We start from the raw sequence: 24,322 nt of genomic DNA, 5'->3' as shown, positions 1-24,322 counted from the left end.
AGGTAACCAGCAAGGGCCTACTGTACAGCACAGGGAACTATATTCAATTTTTTGTAATAACCGACAAGGGGAAAGAATCTGAAAAATAGATATATATGTATAACTGAATCACTGCGCTGTACACCTGAAACTAACACAACATCGTAAACCCACTATACTTCCATTAAAAAAAAAAGTCTTCAGCGGGCATTTGCTGATGGAACGCACACAGAATGCTTAGCCTGCCTGAACACACAATTAGTGCTTAGTGAATGTCAGCTATTATTATGAAATCAAATATACTGGCTGCTACTTTTATTCTGAGAACTTCAGAATGGATTCAAAATGAAACAGGGGCAAAGTTGACCAGCGGAGACACAGAGCCAAGTTGGGGAAGCTCAGTAGGCGTTACATGCCCACAACGTCCCCTCAGGAACAAAGACATTGAGCCCTGTTAGAGGCTAAAAGAAACATGACAAATCCCGGCTGCTTGTGAAGCCGCAAGATTGCCCTACATTCTCAAGCCTCCCAGTCTTATCTGGGTCCCTCACCCGGAAGACTGTCAGGCAGCTTGGCCTAAAAGCCGAGAGACTCACTCAGATTTACAGAACGTGATACCCGGAGGCCGGCAATTGTTATCTGAAATAAGACCCAGATGTGAGCACTTCATCAGTAAAAGGAAAGGGCTCCAACTTACCTCATTAGTTGAGGGAAACAAAGAAAGTCTCCAGGAATAGTACCTTTTTCTGTGCCTGTTTTTGTCTCACAAAGAGCTCACAGATGCTAAGATTGAGGGCTCCGATTTCCAGACCCCGAATTCCTGACCATTTATACCTTCTCACTGAGGCCGTACCTGCTAACGGCGCTCAGGTGATGGTGACGGATTTCAAGAGCTTCTCGCACTCAGCCGGCTGATACAGATAGTTAACGAGAAAGAAGGAAATCCAGTCCCACCCCAAGTCCAACCACTTTTCCCCACGAGTCTTCCCCGTCCTAGACTAAGGAGGGTCACTCCACTGAAGTCATGCACGAACCGCTGTTCACAGATGGGGCACGGGCTATATTTACGAAAACGGTTGTTTCCATGAAGGAGTGCATTCTCCTGAGAAAAGTTCTCCTTTCATCACTGGAGGAAAATGGCTCGTAGCAAGATCTTTCCAAAGACAGCTGGTGTCCTGCCGGGCAGGGGCTTCACAAACTGGTCAGTTGGGGCCCAGCAGGTGAGGGGGTGAAGGAGAGTAGCCCCAAGCCCAGGAAGCCCCCTGCAGCCTTTCCTCCCCCAAAGGTCCCGGCAGATCTTCAGGATGCTCATCCAGCTCCATCAGCTGTCATAGTTACCACGCCAGCTTGAGCCAAGAGCTGGTCCAGGCAGAGACAGCTGTCCTCCTGAAGGGTCTCTTCCTCAGAAGGAGAAATCCCGTCATCAGTCCGTCCTGCTCTCACAGCCCCCATTGCCGCCGAGTCCAAGATACGGAGCGACGAGCTGCTGAGGCGAAGCAGACTGAGAAGGTGGTGGCCGTGTGCCCCAAAGATCCATCTCGCCTGAGTTAGAACGCAGGCTTCTTTTACACTAAAAAGGGACGGAGCAAAGCCAAGCACCTCCTGGCTCCCATCAGCCTCCGGAGAGGATGTGTTCATTTCTTCCTCCCTGCAGGCATTCACAGGTGGGCCTGGTCAGGAGGTTTCCTGTGAGCTAAACAAACGTCTGTTAGCTTAATGCTCACAACCTGGGAAGCAGGGTTCCCAGAGATGGGCCATGATGCATAATCTAAGCTTACAGGCAGCATGCCCTTTGATGATTAACTTGTAGCAAAAGCAACAGAATACAAAGGTTAAAGAAACAGACCCAATATGGAGTCAGATTTGTTCTTCCCTGTTCAGCACCAGTAACCACTGAGTGGAAACCAGGGGCCCGACAGACATGACGACACACCAAAGTAACTCACGATGGAGTGTGACGTGCCAACTTGACTGCATCATGGGGTAGCCAGATAGTACGGCTAAACGTTATTTCTGGGGGTGTCTGGGAAGGGGTTTCTGGATGAGATTCGCATTTGAACCAGCGGACTCAGTAAAGCAGATTAACCTCCTCAGTGTGGGTGGGCCTCATCCGATCCTGGAGGGCCTGAACAGAACAAAAAGGCCGAGAAAGGAACAATTCTACTCTCTCTGCCTGACTGACTGCTGACCTAGGACATGGGTCTTCTGCCCTTGGATGGGACTCACACCATTGGCTCTCCTGGTCCCCAGGGCTTCCGACTTGGACGGAACTACACCAGCGGTTCTCCTGGGTCTACGGCTCGCAGACGGCAGCTGTTGCAGGACTTCTTCTCCACCACCATTGCATGAGCCAATTCATCACGATAAGGGCAGATGGTCCCTCCGGGGTTCGACTTAGGATTTTTCAACTTTACGATGGGGTGAAAGTGATGCATATTCCGTAGAAACCTTGATCTTTGAATCTGGATCTTTTCCAGGGCTAGCGACGTGCGCACAGTAAGATATCCTCTTGTGATGCTGGGCTACTCCAGGCAGCCACGCCACCGCCGGGATGAACAACTGATACACTGACAACCACTCTCTACCCAGACACTTTGTTTCACTTTCAGTACAGTGTTTAATAAATTACATGAGATTGTCAACACTGTATTATACAATAGGCTTTGTGTTAGATAATTTTGCCTGACTGTAGGCTAATGTCAGTGTCCTGAGCATGTCTAAGGTAGGCTAGGCTAAGCTATGATGTTTGGCAGGTTAGGTGTATTAAATGCATTTTCGACTTAAAATAAGTTCAAATTGTAACGGGTTCATCAGGATGTAACACTATCATAAGTCAAGGAAGATCTGTATTTACAATATATATTAATATATATACACAATATATTATATATAATATACAACATAATTATCTTCATTTTATATAATAGGCAAATATTTATATTATATAATAAATACTATATATGACTATGTATTCATATATTTCATATTGATATAAATACTATGTGTGTGTGTGTGTGTGTGTGTGTGTGTGTGTGTGTGTGTGTGTATCCTATTAGTTCTGTCTCTGGCGAATCCAGGGAGCTTTGTGGTGAAAATGGCACGTGGGTTTTGAGGCAACATACCAGAAGGAGGAAAAAAACTCCAACCTTGGGCTACAGGAAAACAAGACAAATATTTCTTCAATTATAAGAGATGAAAATAATCATCTTTGATCTCTGGTCATTTCTTTAGAAATGTGTGGGTCACACTTGGCTTCCTGCCAAGTAATTTAGTTGGATTTATTGAGATGAATATAGCAGTAACTTTGCACCCAAGGAATAAAACTTTTCCCCTAATCTGGATTCTGAAGAATATGCTTGTAGTGGTCTTTCTGGTCCCCAAGTCCCAGTAAATTACACAAAAAGAATTTGAGCACAATCTCAGCTCCTTAAAAGGGAGGGTTCTGGCATAGCTTTTTTGGTCAGTTGCTGTGTTACCGTTTCCCCTGCTTCAAATTTAAGAAAACTGCCTTGGTAATCTGTAGGTCTTTCTTTTTTTCCAGAACCCTCTTGACACTTGTTCCCTAAAGATCTACAAGTGTGTTTTCCTATTCACATAAATTCCTCACCTCAGTCTTCTACAACCCCTCTTGTATACCAGATTTTTATTTTTTAATTTTATATGGAAACTAGTTGAACATGGTATTAACTGGCAGATACAGTTTGAAAAAAACTAGTCAACCCCGGATTACTCCAAAGGATTAACAGCAATAAATCTTATTTCCAACGTCAACTGGCACCTCCTCAATTAAGTCCCTTATTACGAAACTTCCTCGCAGTTGGCAGGCACCCTTACAGATCACAAGGGGGACACGCTGAAAAACACCTCCTGACTTCCTACTTGGGCTGGGTTTACATCATGTTGAGGGAGAAAGAATGGGGCAGCTGGAGGCTTTTGGTGCTGTGTTGTCAAGTTCCAAGACAGCCCTGGAGGCTTCTCTAGGTCCTTTGCAGTTCTACAAGAATTTTAGAATCAGCTTGTCAGTTTATGTACACACACAGAAAGTAGCCTGCTGGGACTATATTGAATCTACGTTGAATCTGTATTTTGGAATGACATCTTTTTTCTTCTTTTATAAATTTATTTATTTTACTTTACTTTTATTTTTGGCTGTTTTGGGTCTTTGTTGATGCGCGCAGGCTGTCTCTAGTTGTGGCGAGCGGGGGCTACTCTTCTTTGTGGTGTGCGGGCTTCTCATCGTGGTGGCTTCTCTTGTTGCAGAGCACGGGCTCTAGGTGCATGAGCTTCAGTAGTTGTGGCACACGGGCTCATTAGTTGTGGCTCGGGAGCTCTAGAGCACAGGCTCAGTAGTTGTGGCTTGCGGGCTCTAGAGCACAGGCTCAGTAGTTGCAGCACACAGGCTCTAGAGCGCAGCCTCAGTAGCTGTGCTGCATGGGCTTAGTTGCTCTGTGGCATGTGGGATCTTCCTGGACCAGGGCTCGAACCCATGTCCCCTGCATTGGCAGGCAGATTCTTAACCCCTGCACCACCAGGGAAGTCCTGGAGTGACATCTTAACAATACTGAGTCTTCTGACCCATGAACAAAGTATATACCCCAAGTTATTTAGGTCTTCTTTAATTGATCATAGCAATATTTAACAGTTTTCATCTTTCACATTTTTTGTCATTTATTCCTAACTACCTAGTATTTTTATGCTACCGTAGATGATTTTTAATTTCTTTCTAATTGTTCATATATAGAAATATAATTGATTTTTGTACACTGCTTTGTATCCTGCAACCTTGATAAACTCACTTACTAGTTCTAATATCTTTTTTATAGATTCCACTGAATTTTCTACATAGATGATCATGTCATCTGTGAAAGAAAGGACAATTTTTTCTTTCCAATCTGGATGTTCTGTTTCTTGCCTGACTGCAGTCTAGAACCTCCAGTACAATGATGAACAGAGACATCCCTGATTTCTTCCTGATGTTAGGGGAAAGTATTCAGCCCTTCACAGTTAAGTCTGATGTTAGCTGTAGGGCTTTTGCAGATGTCTTTTAATCAGATTGGGGAAGTCCCCTTTATTCCCAGTTTGCCAGTTTTTAACAGGACTAGATGGTGGATTTTGTCAAATACGTTTCTAGGATTGATTGAAATGATTGTGTGAATGTTAAATCAACCCTGCATTCCCAGGATAAATCCCATGGCCTTATTACCTTTTTATTATATCGTAGGTTTCAATTTACTAAAACTTTTGCTTAGTTTTTGCACCTACGTTCATGAGGAATGTTTGTTTTGTAGTGTTTTCTTTCCTTGCAATGTGTTTGCCCAGCCAGGATACCTCGGTAATTTTGCTACCAGGGTAATGCTGACCCCATAGAATGAGTGGCAGTATTTGTGTAGAATTGGTATTATTTCTTCAAGTGTTTGGTAAAACTCACCACTGAAGCCATCCCATTGGGGTTATAGGAAGGTTTTACCTGTTTCTTCTTGAGTGAGCTCTGGGAATTTGTGTCTTTCAAGGAATTTGTCAATTTCACCTGTGTTCTTGAATTTATTGGTATAAAGGTGTTCCTATTATTTTAACATCCGTGGGATCTTCAGCGATGTTACCTCTCCCATTCCTTCTATTGGTAATTGGTCTCTTTTTTCCCTCACCAATCTGGCTGGAGATTGATCAGTTTTACTGATTTTCCCAAAGAACAAGCTTTTGGATTCATTTCTCTCTATTTTATTTCATTGGTTACCACTTTGATCTTTATTATTCCTTTTCTTCTGCTGACTTTGGATTTAATTTGCTCTTCTTTTACTGTTTCTTAAAGTGGAAACTGAGGTCAATGATTTGAGACCTGTTTTCCTTTCTAATACAGGCATTTAAAGCTACAAGTTTCCCTCTAAGTACTGCTTTAGCAAGAACACACAAATTCTAGTTTTTAAAAAAAATCCATTTCAAATTACTTTCTAATTTCTCTTTAGATTTGTTCTTTGACTTGTTACTTTGTTCCCAAATACTTGGGGATTTTCAAGGATCTTTCTGTTACTGATTTCTTATTTAATTCCATGTGGCCAAATAAATTATTTAGCTTTTGAGAATTCTTATTCTGCAGCTCATTGAAACATTTTAAAAAATGGTTCTTGAAAGGTATTCCAGAAATTTAAGTAGTTTTCAGTTGGTCCTTATCAGCCATATTGCTGGGGAAAAAAAAATTCTTTCAACTGTTTTTTTTGAACTTTTATTTTTTGGCCACGCTGTGTGGCATTTGGGATCTTAGTTCCCCGACCAGGGATCGAACCCACTGCGGTGGAAGCACGAGTCCTAACCACTATACCGCCAGGGAAGTCACTTTTTTTTTTAATTGAAGTACAGTTGATTTATGATGTCATGTCAGTTTCAGGTGTACAGCACAGTGATTCGGTTTTACATATACATACCCCCCCCACACACATATATGTTTTTCAGATTCTTTTCCCTTATAGGTTACTGCAAAATTCAACTTGTTCTTTATGAATATACAGTATCCAAATATCCCTCCTGACCCAGAAGCAGGAGAGTGAGCGCTCACTCAGGAACCAGCTGACCTGAGATCAAGTCTTGAATCCACAAGCAGGTGACTTCAGTAGCTTACGTACACCCTGTTCCCTCACGGGACTGATGTGAGAATTAAATGAGGTACTAGCTGAGCAGCACTAAAGCAGGAACTGGCTCTGGTAAGTATGATGTTAAGGATTTCTTGTTATTATGATGTGAAAAACTCACAATCACAGCACACATCTTACCCAGTGGTCCCATAGCCCCCCGTCCCTGCGTGGCCCAAGTTACCACGCAGTAGCCCGCGCCCTGGGCTCATAGTGACAGGGAGAAATCAACTATGAGCTTCCACCTGACGGCAAGCCTGTCACAGGATGGGCCCGAGCCCAGGGCCGATGCTGACAGACGCTGATCTGAGAAATGTCATCATCACCCAAGTCTGAGTGAACACACAGTCCTTATACTGCCGAGAAATACGGAAAACGGGCATAAACATAAACGAACATGACTTCAACCTCTGTGCTTGTCATGGCGGGCAGTCATCGTTTGCCCCAACAGCCAACTGAAGCCAGTAGTCCCGATTACTAAAAACCACAAAGTTGTATAAATGTTCTCCTCCTTTTCGAAAACCGTGTTCGTTTTCTCTCCAGGAAACAGGGCTGTCTGCAAAGCCTTGAACCGACAACGTCACCCACGGGGCCAACTTTGGTTCATCAAAGTAGCGACTGAAAAAAAAAAAAGACACTTCTTAACAAACAGGAGGAGTTAGGAACGGTCCCATTTATTGTTTTTACTTATTCAGGATAAGTGGTATTTCTGACGCTCCCATGAAGCTTTGACCTTAGCTTTCATCTATAACAACTAGGAGACAGAAATTAAATTCCCGGTGCTGTACCGGGAATTCAGTCAAGGTTCACCAACATGCAGCGCACGCAACGAACTTCAGCGGTTCCTACCCTTATTGTGCAAGAGCATATAAGATTTAAAGAACAAAAAAGTCCCCACAAAGTGTGTAAGAATCGTTTCCCTCCCTTGAACAGTGCTGCTTTTGGAGGCTCTGTAAACTGAAACACTGCAGAATAATTTATCGAATTTCTTTTTTAAAATCCATCAAATTTTTAAAACTTCAACCCTCTTACTAAGGAAAATAAAAGTACAAAGCTAATAAATGCGAAAGAGGATGTTGGATTTAAAAAGGAAAACCCTCAACACTTCAATCCTAAGACATTTTTCAAGTGAAGACTCAGAAGGCATAATGCTCACTTTATATTCTTTTCAATACAGGACTTGAGCTTCCTCACATTTTACTTACAGAACACCTCCCAGAATGAAAATCCAACGCTACTTTACACAACCCGTGGCCCGTTACCGGTGCTTGGTGATTCACGGATGTTAGAGCCAGGGCAGATCCTGGATATGATCTGGATTCAGAGGTGATCAGCTCCTTTTCCCACCCATTTCAAAGTGAAGCATTTTGCAGAAATCCAGTATTTAAAACCCATCGTAATGTGTTCCATAGAGTACTGCCGTTTTCTTAAGTGATATCGTAACTTCAACTGCACTGAAACGGTCCGGGGCAGCAGAACAAGAAAAATGAGCAGCTTGTTCTCAAGACGCAGTAAAGCTCTGCTCTCTTCTTTTCAAAGGACAAGGACCCGGCAATATCACCAGGGATAATTACATCGTGCAAGATGATAACGTTACTGCACGTGAGCCCAAGCAAGGGAAGAGGGGGACATGTTGCGAGAGGACCCTGGAATCTGGATCGTTAGCGCTGCCCCTAAAACGCTACGGAGGCGGAGACAAGCAAGACATAAATGGCAAAAAGGGCTGTTCTTTCTTCTCACCACAGCTGTTCCAACAGGAGACGTATCTTCTCTGGAAGGATGAAACCAGTGATTGTACACAAGTAAGCTTTCGCCACCACTGTGCTTGGCTGAGGACAGCAGTAGGCTGATATGAAATGATCAGGCTCATTATTTCTGTAACCAAAAAAGAGAAAGACAACGCATTTATATCCACGACACGATCGCTTTCAAAGTACTAAAGCCCTGGTGAAAACGAGAAGCCAGCCCAAGCCCTCCGGGAGCCGGGAGCCCTCATACGCACAGCTCGGCGTTACTGAAGACGGCGCCCAGCCACTCGAAGAGCTCCTGGGCGCTGCAGGCCGCCTCCGGCCTGCCCCTGAGCTCGCCGCTCCACAGCACTGGGCACTGCAGGTCTGTCATCGTGCTCAGCACTATTTTTGGCTGATGCTCCTGAATCCGGTAATTGGAAAAGTATGACATCATCGCTGATCCTTCCGCGCCTTCAAACACACCAAATAAGGCCACTTGAATAGTGTAAACAAGTTCAGTGAATCCCTGAATCCACCCACTCCCACTTGAGGGTTTCAGGAAGCAGGCAGGATGAAGTAAGGCCAGAGGACGTTGTACAAAGCTTTATTCAAATTAAAATCATTTAAGTTGCCTTCGCCCCCTGGTGCCAAAGTTCTGTCAACATTCATCTTCTGTCACACTTTTTCTGGAAAATCGTAAGGCTTTCAGATTCAAGCCATACTAGTCTCAACATCTGCTCTACTAAGAAACTTTTGACTTAATAAATAAAACCCAAAGCATTACTTATGTTTAAATAAAATTAGTGAACTCCACGGAGAAAGGAGCATATTTGCACACGCTCGAAGAAGGAGAAAGAAGAGGAGCTGAAGACAGAATCTCAGTCCAGCTTGTCTTGAAAACCCAGTAAGATCCAGTGTACCCTGAAGGATTTTCCAATAGCCCCGGAAGACGGAAATAGCGGCCCTCTTGGAGCAGAGGGCAGGATTGCTTACTGCCCAGTGTATTAGAAATAATGTCTCCCTCCACCTCCTCCCTCCCTCCGGGGCAAAGCTCAGCAGGCTCTCTGCCCAATATAAAAGATTTGAATTCCTTAGGCTCCAGGTTCCCCTCCTGTAACGCAACCCCCTGCTTGCACCAGCATCACCCACTTTTTCTGGAAAATCGTAAGGCTTTCAGATTCAAGCCATACTAGTCTCAACATCTGCTCTACTAAGAAACTTTTGACTTAATAAATAAAACCCAAAGCATTACTTACGTTTAAATAAAATTAGTGAACTCCACGGAGAAAGGAGCATATTTGCACATGCTCGAAGAAGGAGAAAGAAGAGGAGCTGAAGACAGAATCTCAGTCCAGCTTGTCTTGAAAACCCAGTAAGATCCAGTGTACCCTGAAGGATTTTCCAATAGCCCCGGAAGACGGAAATAGCGGCCCTCTTGGAGCAGAGGGCAGGATTGCTTACTGCCCAGTGTATTAGAAATAATGTCTCCCTCCACCTCCTCCCTCCCTCCGGGGCAAAGCTCAGCAGGCTCTCTGCCCAATATAAAAGATTTGAATTCCTTAGGCTCCAGGTTCCCCTCCTGTAACGCAACCCCCTGCTTGCACCAGCATCACCTGCCCACCGTGCATCACCCTGCAGGAACCAGGACCTGGTGAACTGGAGCAAACGCTGATGCTCTGGCCACTGCCACCGCTGGGAATAATTAGGTTTTCTGCCTCTGACCCAGGGGTCTCGTGTCTCCTGCCAGAGCCCACGAGAAGGTGCTGGCTAACTTCTTAGCTTGTTAAGAGGGTAAAATCTCAGGTGTTTCACAGGTCTTGACAAGCTCTTAAAATACTTCGGAGTCTTAGGAACACAGTGGTCTCCAGAACCCACTGCATGGGAGACCCTCAGTAAAGACTTCATACGACTGAGATGTCAGCCCCTCTGCCCCGTGTCTGCACCACACACAGCAGAAGCACCCAAGTATTACAGACCGAGGCCTCACACAGGCAACCCTGTAGCACCCAGTGACCACGAACTTTCCAGGAGGAGCAGACAGATGGACCTATTTCCAAAATGGATCTATGGGCTTCCCTCTTCTCCAAGAGAGAACTACACCATTGTCATTGTGATGATCTGATTCATTTAATCTTGTTTTGGGCCAAAGATACACTTCTAAAAGGAGCGAGGTACATGGCAGTTCTAAGCCGATTAAAATGTTTGGTGAACATGAAACTCCGAACTAAATATATTGTTCTGATCAATTAAAAGGTACAACAAATTGAATCTGACATTTAATGATATGCCTGATTACTACCCTGCAATAACGAATAAGCAGCTTGTGTCTATCAGTTTAACTGGTGTTATTTTAAAACATTCCAGCCAAGGCTGTTGGAGGGAAGCTGGAGGAGGGAAAGGGAGAAATGGACAAAGGTCAGTTGCCCTGAGACCACCCTCAGGAGCTCTTGATGGACACACACCCCAAGGAGATGGAGACGGACGGCTGCATGCCTAGATGATCCCGGACTATGGCTCTCAGGGATGCCAAAGGGGCCAAAGCAGTTTCCTTAACAATGTTTACAGGTTTCCCCCCATCCCAAAGTAGTGTTCCTACAAAACCTTTCATTAAGTCGAAATGGCATAAAGTGAAGAAGCAATTACCTTAAGACACATCTTGCTAACAGATGCATGAAACAAACGCTCAAAGACACAGTTCAAAGCTCTGCGGCTAGAGGCTGAGACGCTGAGTGCAGTTCTGGGGGAGGGAGCTGGGGGTGCCCCTCTCGCTGCTGGGGTGCCCACTGCCTCTATAGCAGCTCACTGCAAAACGCACGCTGAACACTATTTTCACTTTTTGCTTTTGTAAAAGTAAAGGAGCATAAAGTGAACTTTCGAAAAGTGGGGGACCCCTGTATCCATCTACGTACACAACATCCCTGACCACTGGGTGAATCACCATTCCGTCCTCACGACTCCCCTTCAATTAACCATGAGATTTCAAAACCACTCCATCGTTACATATTTTATTTTTCATACCTGTTTGATGCCATGCCAAAAGAAAATCAAATTTCAATGGTTTCTTTTCTTTGAAAGCCCAAGATATTCTTTCATACTTCTTAGAGTCCAGTTTAGAGGATAAATCCATCAAATCAATGGAAACAACTAAAAAAATGGAGAGGAATAAACAGTTCATTCATACACACACAGCTTGCACTGTGCAAAACATGCTAGATTAAAAACATCAGGAGTGGGCTTCCCTGGTGACGCAGTGGTTGAGAGTCCGCCTGCCGATGCAGGAGACATGGGTTCGTGCCCCGGTCCGGGGGGATCCCACATGCCGCGGAGCGGCTGGGCCCGTGAGCCGTGGCCGCTGAGCCTGTGCGTCCGGAGCCTGTGCTCCGCAACGGGAGAGGCCACAACAGTAAGAGGCCCGCGTACCGCAAAAAAAAAAAAAAAAAAATCAGGAGTTTTAGAAGTTTTATGGATAAAAAAAGTTATTTTGTATTTCTTGCCCTCCCTTTGGGTTACCAAACCAAAACTCTGCCTTTGATGGACATTTCTGGCATTGAGAGATAATTCGATCAGTTGTTTTATTTGTTTTTAAAATTTTTTTATTTTTATTTATTTTTGGCTGCGTTGGGTCTCTGTTGCTGCACGCGGGCTTTCTCTAGTTGCAGTGAGCGGGGGCTACTCTTCGTTGTGGTGCATGGGCTTCTCATTGCGGTGGCTTCTCTTGTTGCAGAGCACAGGCTCTAGAGCGCAGGCTCAGTAGTCGTGGCGCGCGGGCTTAGTTGCTCCGCGGCATGTGGGATCCTCCCGGACCAGGGCTCGAGCCCGTGTCCCCTGCACTGGCAGGCAGATTCTTAACCACTGCGCCACCAGGGAAGTCCCACAACAGGTGTTTTAAATTCACATTTTTCCTAATCAAAGACCAAGGGCAGAGACCAACTCTAACCTAGCTGTGGAGGTGGCAGCCGTAACTACTGATGTTCAAGCCAGACCATCAACAGAACTACATCTCTTCACTCGTGGGTGAATTTCTACTAGTCATCATAAAACTTGGGAAAATTAAAGGAAATTCTTTACTAAGAACAAGTTGGAAGAGATGCAAACTGGTATATACAGACTGGTTAAACAACAAGGTCCTACTGTATAGCACAAAGAACTATATTCAATACCCTGTGATAAACCATAATGGAAAATAATATGAAAAAGAATGTATATATATATTTAACTGAATCACTTTGCTGTACAGCAGTAATTAACACATTGTAAATCAACTATACTTCAATTTAAAAGAAAAAAAGAACAAGTGGGTTCATCACTTTGAATTTGTGACCCAAAACATATGTATCTAATGGACCATGTCCAAGTCTGTGATCTTTTCAAGATGCAGCCGACAGCTGAAGACAAACAGATGCACAGCGGTATCTGTCTCATCCTATCTGATGCCCACCCGAGAGCCCCCGGAGTAAGGAGTTTTAAAGACAAGAAAAAGCCACACTTCTTCTGAACAAAGAGAACAGAGGCAATTCAAACATTTAAATTCAAATTGCTACAGGAAGACTACTACCTTGTTAGAAACTGATGGAGTGAGCATAATACTTACTAAATTTCATGGTTTTCCTGCCAGAATACTGAGATGGACGACCTTGAAGTCCAGTTTCTTCATAAGTGTCTTTATCCAGTGATAAAATTAATTTCCCTATAAATCAAATAGTAATTCCCATAAAAGAGATGTTAAAAATATAATGTGTTCTCTAAGAGAAAGCAAGACAAATTGAGCAGTTAAATACCAGTGCACACAAGGATCTTATTTATAATACAAGGATATTATTTATTCATACATGTATCTTATTTATGATACAAGGGTGTTATTTATAATTATACGTACAAAGACATCATTTATTATAGTGAAACTAGAAACTATCTAAATTCTTATTAAAGAAAAAGTAAACAAATTATGGTATACTTCTTCTTTGGAATATTTTCAAGACACTAAAAACAGTAAATTAAAACTGTATGTACGAGGCTTCCCTGGTGGTGCAGTGGTTAAGAATCCGCCTGCCAAAGCAGGGGACACAGGTTTGAGCCCTGGTCCAAGAAGATCCCACATGACGCGGAGCAACTGGGCCTGCGTGCACCACAATTACTGAGCCTGCGCTCTAGAGCCCGCGAGCCACAACTACTGAAGCCCGCACGGCTAGAGCCCGTGCTCCGCAACAAGAGAAGCCACCGCAATGAGAAGACCGCGCACCGCAACAAAGAGTAGCCCCCGCGCGCAGCAACGAAGACCCAACGCAGGCCAAAATAAATAAATAAATAAAATTGATTCTTTAAAAGAAAAAAGAGAATGCCTGCTGAGAATGGCAGAGTTTGGAGGGACGGGGATGAAAGGAGGGACTTTCACTTTACACACAACCGAATGACTTGACTCTTTCTTTCTTACCGTTTGTGTTTCCTCCATAATTAAGAAAGAAGAAAAAATGAGTGTGGTTACCGTTTGGTAGCAGGGCCACAGTATTATCCTCGTCAATACTTGTGTTGTACGTTAGTGCATAGCACGCACCTGTAAGAGGAAACCCAGAGGAGAAATTAAGACAAGAAAAAAAATAATCACACCTGCAAGAAGTTAGTGGATTATTTTCACAGGGTGACAGACCTTCCGGGTCACTGCTCTAGCTCACTCAGCCAAGCTGGAGGACACGCAAGGCCGAGCACAGCTAGTTCACGCCCCCGCCTGGGGCCTGTCTGTGCAAGCTGGCTACCAGTGAGCAGAAAATGGACTCAGGATGGAGCGCATACCTCTTGGGATGCTGGCAGAGGGGCACAAAGTGGAAGAGCAGGTGAGCGTACACACCTGAAAGGCAGAGTTCCAGATGAAGACTCACAATGTGCCACAAACTTGTGTGATGTCAAGAAAGCTACTCAATCTCTCTGAGCCTCAATTTCCTCACCTGTAAAATGGGCGTTGCAGGCCTATTTCATAGTATTGTTGCCAGGGTTAAGTCGGGTCAGCTATGTAAAAGTCCCTGCCATGGCCAGTGTCCACAGTGTTAACAAAATAGCCTCAGACTTCTTTTGTTTTTTTGACCACACCACACAGCTTGTGGGATCCTAGCTGCCCGAGCAGGGATCGAACCTGGGTCCTCAGCAATGAAAGCAAGGAGTCCTAACCACTGGACCACCAGGGAATCCCCCAGCATCAAGCTTCAGAACCGAAGAAAGGAATCATGTCCGTGAGACCAAAGACAAGATGCCAGTGGCCCTTGTGCAGTGATGTATATAGTGAGGGTGGATCCCTAAAGACACGCTGAAATAGTTTCAAACAAGTGGCTCCTAGGATATAACTGGAACAAGCCAATCCACCCAGCAGACACAGATGGGAACGAGGTGTGCAGGCGAGGCTGAGAGCCACAAAGTCTAAGTGGAAGACGCTGACCCCCAATCAGCGCCTGACTCTGGGGGCAGCAGCTGTGGCTGCATCAGGAGACCACCCTCTCCAGACAGCTGTCATGGGGACTGCGGGGAGAACAGCGGCCTGTCTCTGCAGCCACACACCCAACGGCAGCGCATGTGAACACAGCGCATGTGAACACAGCGGTGGAAGACTCTCCTCTCCATTAACCCTCATATGACACACTCCCACACAACACCTGTGGGCCAGCGCAGTCAGAAACCACCACCTAACGAGGGCACACAGAGTCGGCTGAGCTACTGCGGGACGGAGGGAGGGATGCAAACACGTGACCACACAGACGACCTCCAGCAGTCCTATTCAGAACAAGAGAAGGACCCTGGTGTTGCTATGTGATCTCCCTGGACTTCCTCATCTCGCCGCATTCATAAGACACTACACGGCTTTTCTTACCTTTCTTGACAAAAGTATTGATGAATTCGTGTGCGATTAACTCATGAAGAGGTAAATCTTTCACAAAGTAATAGGGCCCAGAGTCCATGACCAGGTCTTTCAGTTCTTTTGATAGTATCCCACATTCAGGAATCAGAAATGAAACCTATTGGAATGTGTAACATAAACAAGTCTTATTTTTTTAATTGAAGCATAGCTGACTTACAATATTACATTAGTTTCATGTGTACAGCATAGTAATTCAGTATTTTTGCAGATTATACTCCATTATAGGTTTAAACAAGTCTTATTTTCATGTAGATCACCACCCAGGTTTTTAGGGATGATACAACATCATGAAGGCTGCTAACCATTCCTCCACAGCTTTCAAAAAAACTCTGAAATTAACTTACCAATCTCAGAGTGGGAGATGGGGATCGACATATATACACTATTGATACTATGTATACAATAGATGACTAATGAGAACCTACTGTAGAGCACAGGGAACTCTACTCTGCTCTGTGGTGACCTAAATGGGAAGGAAATCCAAAAAAGAGGGGCTATATGTACACGTATAGCTGATTCACTTTGCTGTACAGTAGAAACTAACACGATATTGTAAACCAACTATGCTCCAATAAAAATTTTAAAAATAAAAATAGAAAAAACAAAACAAACTTACTAATCTCAGGAAAAGAGAAATTTGACAACTCAAGTTTTCCATTTATGTATTCAAGCTTACAGTACAGGAAAGTTGAAGGAGCAAAACAATTTTAATGGGAAGCTCTGGCTTGCGGTTTTTTTAAAAAATAATTTTTAAAAATGTATTTTATTTATTTATTTATTTTTGGCTGCATTGGGTCTTCGCTGCTGCATGTGGGCTTTCTCCAGTTGCGGTGAGCGGGGGGCTACTCTTTGTTGCCATGCGTGGCTTCTCATTGCGGTGGCTTCTCTTGTTGCAGACCACGGGCTCTGGGCGTGCAGGCTTCAGTAGTTGTAGCACACGGGCTCAGTGGTTGTGGCTCGCGGGCCCTAGAGCGCAGGCTCAGTAGTTGCGGCGCATGGGCTTAGCTGCTCCGCGGCACGTGGGATCTTGCCGGACCAGGGCTTGAACCCGTGTCCCCTGCACTGGCAGGCGGATTCTTAACCACTATGCCAGCAGAGGAGCCCTTGCTTGTGTTTCATCTTTTACAAATGAACAATATATTTTTGAGCAATACAGTTTACGTCCCGTTTCTATCACTACATTAATTAATTTTTAGGGAAATATAGTACAATTGAATATCCGTAGATCTGTGTATTCTAGTACCAGGCTGGAATCAAAGGAACTGTCCCTTAGGGCATAAGGAATTTAGGGACACCAATTAGTAAGAGGTTACATGGAAGCAGAAGTCTGCTGGATGTTTACACTTTCCAGATAGAGAAACTCTACAGATGGGACGGGAGAGATAAGGCACACATCCCCGACTGCTGTCTGTGATGAGCTTTCCATCCAAAGCAGAGATCAACCTGACAGGTTTCAAACTTCGCCCAGGTGCTCCACACCTTGAAAAACCACTCTCCCAAAGCTGGGACACCAGTTTGTCCCTGAAGGACCAGGGTCACCAGTTGTGTCTGAGAAACTAGCCAGTTAGGCCTGAGATGAGATTAGGCTGGTCGATTGAAAGTGTAAAAGGCTTAAAGCATTTTCATTTTAAGGTTTACTCTGAAGCCCTCTCCACTTAAATGGGTTGGTGAAGCCCGCCCAGCATACACTACCTGGGAATTAGGGATGTTCTCTTCTACTCTCAGCAGATTCTGGATAAACTGATAACCTCACCGATGCTTCAACCACCACACTCGCGAAAAAGGCGCCCGTGAGGGTGACATTTTCACGAAGCAACAGCGAAAATCGCTCTGAAGTGCATGCGAGCAGGGAAGCCTCGGCGAATTTCTGCAAAAGCTGCCGAAATAGTTCACTCTGGCTGGACAACGCAGAAGGCAGCAGGCAAAGGGGGAGGTTTCTCAGGTATCAAACTAGCGCCCATAAGCGGTTCAGAAGTGCAAGCAGCTTGCCGAACTCGGCACGAGGTTCTACAAAGACCCGGGGGCGCGCGGCGGGGGAAGGAAGCCAGGGTGCGGAAGGGGTGGGTCCGTCCCGGGCTGCGCGGCACACCCGCCAGTCCCTCGCCCCGGCCCCGCCCCTCCCGGGACGCACCCGACCCGTGGAGGGGCGGGGCCGGAGTAAGTGGCCAGAGGCGCGGCGAACTCTGTCAGGCGCACGCCACCCTGCTCCTCCCTCCGAAGGCGGAACACCGCCCCGCGTCGGTGCATCCTGGGACTTGTAGTCCTGAGGAGGGGCAAACCACAGGCTTGGAGCGGCTAGACACTACAGTTCCCAGCATGCCTGGCGAGGACCTCCGCCCCTCCGCGCGACGAGGGCGGGCCCCCTGGAGCAGAGCGCGGCTCTCTCCAAGCCTCCATCGCCGGCGGGATGGTGCGCGGTCCGCGGGCCCGGGATGTGGACTCACCCTGTAGTTGTGATAGTGCGTCTCCACGAGGTGCCGGTGGCGCGACTTGTCGTGGCCGAAGTTGGACTTTTCGCAGACCAGCAAGTGCCGGGGCACCTCTCGCAGCCGACACAGCATGGCCGTCGTCTTCCCCTGCGTACGCAAGACCTGCCGGGGTTCGGCTCGCCCCGCCCCTTCCTCACGGGCATGCGCTGTGCAGGCACGCCGCACGTGTTGAGGCGGTCCCGGGTAGGGGCGGGGCTAGTGCTGGGGGCGGGCCTAGGCTTCCGGGGGGCCCACGCAGAAGCTCGCTGATGGTTACCTGCAAGGTACCCTACCTGAAATTAGTTCTCTTGCCAGAATCCTTCCTCTAGGCCCCAGGTTGCTCCTTGCCAAATTGTTAAGGAAGTTTGTGTCTAAAGGTAATACATAATACCTTTAATAGGACTCCTTAAGACTCCTTCAGAACCACTTTCAAGATGCTTTTAAAAATATCCTTTTGGAACCGATTTTAATCATTTCTTGCTATTGGAGGTTATAGTGATAATGCATTTTTCCATCTAAGTTTTCTGATCAACTCCAAGTGCTGTACTACTACATGCTTCTCAAACTGGAGTATGCACAGCCCCAATTCTATGCAGAGGGGCGCATCAGTTTTACTATAAGATTTGGAAGAATAGAACTTAAGTAATTTGGAAGGTATTTACAAATCTAAAACTAAGACAGACTGGAAAGTCCTCTGCCATTAATGTCAGTATCCTGTGCCTTAGATGTCAGATTATCTCTGTGAATACTCTAAGGAAAACCTATTTTCCATTATTTTAAATAAGAAAAATGATAAGGACTAGCAAGTGAATTGAAAAACTACCAATTTCCTAAATCACAATACGGCACCTAGATATAACTTACAAATATTGTATTAGAATGTAGAATGCTTAAAGCATTGCTTCTTGGTCACCACACAATTCAACAGCAGTGGCCTCTCAGACCAGCAACATCAAATATGTACATCTCCTTGGTTGGTACTACAAAGCTTTGCAAAGTGACTAGCGTGATTCTGACCGTCTACCAATTATGTGTGAAAGCAACATGAAGCTTTTCTAGCATGCCGTTTAGGTTAAAATATTGTATTAAGTTTTGAAGGCTTAGTGTAAATTCTGTACGTATGAACTTCAGCTGGAAAATGTTTGGCGAGATAAGTAGCTGCTGTGCATTTTGGGTGTTGAGAACTCAGAGGTGTTCTTACAGGGAAGCATGACGAGGATATGATCTGCGGGGTGTCCTGTGTTATGAAACAGAAGGCCAAAATCATATTTATTTCAAAGATGAAAGCTGCAACTTAAAGTCAGTTTGGGGCTGAGGAATCCTTTCTGCCTACCTCCCCAGACTTCTGTGTGTGTACTGTCCCTTGCCGATCACATTCCTCCCTCCCTCCCTCCCCACTGGGTGGTTTCTGTCAGCGGACAAACCACGCCTTCGTGTTGTGCATTAAACAAGCAGAACTCCTTGGACCACAGGTCGCTCTGCGTTGCTGCTGTTTCTCTGCTCCATTAGGGCTGCTTCTCCTCACGTTCTCTCCTGAACCCGTTTCATTCCAGCTTTCCTCCACAATGTTTCACTGAAATGGCTCTGCTGCCCCTCCCCACTGTCTCCACCCTACAACCACTGCCGGTCACCTTCCTCTCTTTCTAGTCCACTGTCGGTCACAGCCTCCCGGCCATCTCGCCCTCCTACAGTCCATCCTCCACTCAGCATCCAGACTGATCTCTGGAAAATGTGAACAACATGATATATGCAAACCCCGTCCCCACTTAAACCCTGTCACCGGCTTCTCGTTGCAGTTGAATAAAAGTTTAGTTAACCTGGCCCCTGCTAGCCTCTGCGGCCTCATCTGCCCTTGCTTGTTCATACCATTGTGTCAGATTTTCTGGTTTCTAGAGCTGAAAGCCCTACCAACATCTCTCCTCAGACCCAAGGTGGGGAGAGACGGTGTCAAGTCCAGGGAGGGAGCAGAGGGGTGCAAGCAGGAAGCTTCCAAAGCTCAACCACTGTGTCCCAGCTGCTTCTTGGTGTGGGCCCATTCCCCCTTTCCAGAGATCAGACAGCAAAGGAAGGAAGATGGGGCCCCCAGAGGGTGGAGCCCAATGTCTTCAAATCTTTCCACAACCTTGACCTCCACAGTTTAGATGTGGAGGGAACAGATTAAAGACAAACTTCTTATTTTGCAATCTGGCCTTGGCCCCTAGTGGTCAGACTGGTTGCCTCCTTCCTCCTGTCGGGTGGGGCACTGAGTGCATTTAAGCACCAATCACAGGCATACATGATGACAAGAATTTCTGTATAACTCAAGAGATCCAACTTTAAACAAGGGGAAAGGGAAACCAGCACCTATTGTGTGCCTATTGTTTGCCAAGTCACTTGTGATGAACATATCATTGAATCCTGGCATCCTGTCTGCAGTGGGCATATGTATTAGTTAGCTACTGCTGCATAACAAGCCACCCCAATACCTAGCTCAGGCTGGGCTCAGCTAGACAATTCTTCTGGTCTCAGCTGGGCTCCTTCATGCATGTGTGGTCAGCTGCAGGTTGATTAGAGGGCTCTGCTTCTGGTGAGGAGCTGGCTGTCGACTGGGCACCTTGGTTCTACTCCCTGAAGTATCTCATCCTCCAGCAGGCTAACATGGGCTTGTTGTCATGGAGACGGCAGGGTTCTGAAAGAAAAAGCAGAAGCATCTAAGACCTTTTAAGCCGAGGTCCCAAGCTGGCCCGCTGGCATGCCCACTGCATTCTACTGGCCAGCCCTGATGCAAGGTTTGGAGGAACAGATTCTACCTCTCAGTGGGAGCAGCTGTAAAATCACATTTCAAAGGGCTTGGATACAGGGAGGGATGAAGAATCACTGCCGTTTGTGCGCTCAGTATAAGGATGCCTTTTCTTGAAAACGAGGTTTATATAGCTGTTCCGAGTCCAGTAAATCATCCAAAGCCCCACAGCTACTGAGTGGCTGGGCTGAGACTGGGAATCAAGTCCGCCTGTCTTCAGAGCCCACCCACTGCCACTGGACCCACTACTGATGCAGCCTCCCTGGTCATTCGAGGTTCTGGAGGCGGACCCTTCTGCAGTAGGAACAGACTGCGCAGAGATTTCAGTGTCTAGTACTCTTCACCTTTGGGAATAATCCCCTTGAGAGAGTGCTGAAGTGTCCTGGAAAGACTTGGAATAACTTGGGGAAATGGCCAAGGGCTGAGTTGAGGAAATCAGGCCCCAGCAATGTCGTTTTCATTACGAATCACAGGAGAGATTTGAAAAATACATAATGCACTCCACATGTTGGCAAATTCTTCTCATCTTTTTTTGGTACTTGTAGGCTATTTATGATTTTCAACACAGACTAAATCAAGCTACCATGTCTGAAACCACCTCTGACTCTGAAAGCAAGTGACACAAAAATAGATCTGCTAAGAAGACATTTCCTCCTGCTGCTGAGTAAGAAGTAGTCCTTTGCTTTTAACAGGGCAAAGCTGTTTTCGGAGACCCTGTGGCACACACCGAAGTCACCTGCAGCTAAGGCATCGACAGCCCTGAGTCAGTGGTTCTCACCCCTGGCTGCACAGGACCATCACCTGGGGGGCTTTTAAAATTCCTTAAATCCGAGCGCAACAGACCAATTAAATCAGAATCCCTAGAGTGGGACCCGGGCATCGGTATTTTTTATGGCCTCCAGGTGATTACAGGGCCTGGTCAAGGCTGAAGACCGTCACTTTAAACCCACATCTTTGGGTGAACTTGTTCCAAATGGTTTATCAAGTAACAGCGTTTGCTGCTGGGTTGTGGCCTTTCAGCCTCACCTGCACAGCCTACTTACCATCCTTGGCATCCCTTCCACTAGTTTTATTCCTGATTCAACCCAGTTCTGCAGGTTCTGAGTGCACACTGTGCACGGGGCACTGTGCTAAGAGTCGTGGTCCGGGTGAGCTGCTCTGGAAAAAGTCTCGCATCATCAAAAATAAAAATCACGCTGCCTACCAAATGGAGGCAAAAACTGGAATACTCTAAGGGGTCACCTGAGGGTTAGGACGTGAATACTTTGGGATATTAAAATCCATCTGATGAGACCATCAGTGAACATGTCCCGCTTCAAAACAAGACAAAACCCTGCTGTTATTCTGAGATACTGAGTTAGGATTTTTGTGTAAATATGCAGCATTTAAATTTTTATTGGCATGTAACATGCATACAGAGATATATGCAGGAATCATTCACGGGCACCTCGATGGGTCATTACAGAGTGAACACACTTGTGTGGCCAAGAGCAACAGCAGCTTCGCTCCGGCCTCCCGGACACATCCCACCATCACTTCTCCCTCCCTCCTCCACGAAGAAACCAGCACCTCGCCGGCTAACACTGTAGACCAATTTCTGTTTTTTATAAAAGCATTTTGTTGCAGAAAATTGTAAGCATTTACAGAATAGCAAAATGCTAGAAGAGACCTGTCACCCAGCTTCAGTGACTACTAATTATCTGCCATTTCTCTTTCATCAATACCTCAAGCTACTACCCACCCTTCACTTTTTTTTTCAATTGCTTTTCTTTTTCATGAGGTAAGAGGTACATACATTGAAAGGCAAAGACATTAGCTGTGAGAAATAAATGCACCCATGTATATGTCACCCCTTTCAAGAACAGAATATTTTCATCACCTCCAGAAAATTCCCTCAAGTTCCTTCCCAGGCAGTTTTTTTCTCCCCCTACGAGCAAACGCTCTTGTGATTTTTTTCACCACGGATTCATTTTGCCTGTCATCCTACAATAATGTGTCACAGCCAGCTCGTCTCACTCAGCAGTATGTTTATGAGATTCAACCACAATGTGCGCCCCTGTAGTTTGCTCCTTTATATCCTGAGTTGTAGTCTCCTGTATAAACATATCACAGTTTGTTGATACATTTTTCTACGTATGGATATTTGGGTCGTTTGCTGGTTTTGGCTACTATGGCTCAAGGGTCTATGAGCATGAATACTTTCTGTATTCCATTTAATTCCTTTACTAGCATTTAAGCGACACCTCTTTGCATTGTTTTAGTGGTCGTTCCAGGGGTTACAATATGCATCTTTCACATATTATGATCCACTTAGAACTAATAGTGTACTATTTTCATACGTGGACGGTATAAAAACCTCTCCGCAGAGCAGTTCCATTTACCTCTCTGTATCCTTTGTGCTACTGCTGACATACATCTTACATCTACACGTTATAAACACCACAATACAATGTTATAATTTTTGCTTTGAACACGCATAGGTCTTTTAAAGAAAATAAGAGAAAAAAGTTACTACTAAATATTTGGAGGAAATATTTGAGGCAAATCTACTGTGTCTCCTTTAAGTTTCCCTCAGAATGTTTGCGTTCAGGACCAAATCTTGCCTACAGTAACCATCACTGGGGCATCCTGGTGGCGACTGTCTGCTCTGGGTAACAATCCAATGCTGTCGTTATTTATTTCGTTGCTCATATTGTTCCAGCCTGAGCCACTGGGAGCTCTTCCAGGTCAGCTTTTTTTGACATTTCCATACTTTTTTTAAAAAAGCACTTTCTCAGTTTCTGGCATTAATAAGATGCTCCAGGCTCATCTTGTATCTTCCACCTCAGTGCCAGAATTAGCCTTTTCTCCAAGAAACCCTGACTCTTTTTATTGGAAAATGGTACAGTAGTTCCCCGCTTAGCTGTGGTTTCGCTTTCAGCAGTTTCAGTTACCCATGGCCAACCACGGTCCAAAAATATTAAGTGAAAAATTCCAGGAATAAAAAAATTCATGTTTTGAACTGGGCACCATTCTGGGTAATGTGATGCAATCTCTCCGGTCTGGCTCTGTCCCGCCTGGGCTCCCCCTCCATGGGCATCGTCTGCTCCTGACATCCAGCCATCCACATCATCACGGGTGAGAATCCAGGATCACCGGAAGCAGGCGATCCTCCTGACATATGGTCAGAAGGTCAGTAGTAGCCTAATGCTATGTCACAATGCCTACGTCATTCACCTCACTTCATCTCATCACACAGACACAAGAACAAGGGTGAGTACAGTACGATAAGATATATCGAGAGAGAGACCACATCCACATAACATTTTTACAGTATACTGTTATAATTGTTCTATTTTATTATTGGTTATTGCTGTTAATCTCTTACCACGGCTAACTTATACGTTAAACTTTATCATAGGTGTGTAGGTATAGGAAAAAAATCATATACATTGGGTTGAGTACTATCTGTGGTTTCAGGTCAGCGAAGGGCTGCGGTGCAGCGGTGCAGATTGCGCGCTGCAAGCCCTACAGGGAGGCTTCACAATCCACGTGATCTTTCCTGTGTGTTCTCTTCTCCAACCAACTACACAAACTGTGCAGATTTCACATTAAATAATAGAAAAAAAATGGGAAATAACTGCAGCACCAGCACAGTGCCTACTAGATGAAAGACAGTAAAGAAATGGTAGTTTCTTTTCCTTCTTTGTCTTTCTGCGGTGGGTTAGAAAGGCACAGTTTCCCTAGAGAATGTTGACTGAGACGCCGCTCCAGCACAAGGAACCAGGGCTAAAGAGCAGCTACTGGCAGCTGTATTTGTGAGCTGCCCGAGCTGATTTATTATTTTATTTAAAGTTATTTAT

The 24,322-nt window shown here is 45.4% G+C and overlaps 1 protein-coding gene across 1 annotated transcript; it reads right to left on the bottom strand.

Annotated features, from left to right (window-relative positions):
• Positions 1 to 6,189: 6,189 nt before the first annotated feature.
• Positions 6,190 to 17,865, bottom strand: RPP40 (ribonuclease P/MRP subunit p40). Its single transcript, XM_007125182.4, is given in 9 exon segments — positions 6,190 to 7,220; positions 8,343 to 8,477; positions 8,605 to 8,803; positions 11,351 to 11,476; positions 12,924 to 13,019; positions 13,815 to 13,883; positions 15,186 to 15,330; positions 17,678 to 17,812; positions 17,815 to 17,865. Coding segments are annotated over 9 exon segments (1,155 nt in total). The 3' UTR covers positions 6,190 to 7,021.
• Positions 17,866 to 24,322: the final 6,457 nt, after the last annotated feature.

Source organism: Physeter macrocephalus, chromosome 18 (genome assembly GCF_002837175.3).
Source record: "Physeter macrocephalus isolate SW-GA chromosome 18, ASM283717v5, whole genome shotgun sequence".
NCBI classification, from domain to species: Eukaryota; Metazoa; Chordata; class Mammalia; order Artiodactyla; family Physeteridae; genus Physeter; species Physeter macrocephalus.
Note: the sequence above shows the minus strand (reverse complement) of the source record. Positions and strands in the feature narration are given on the sequence as shown.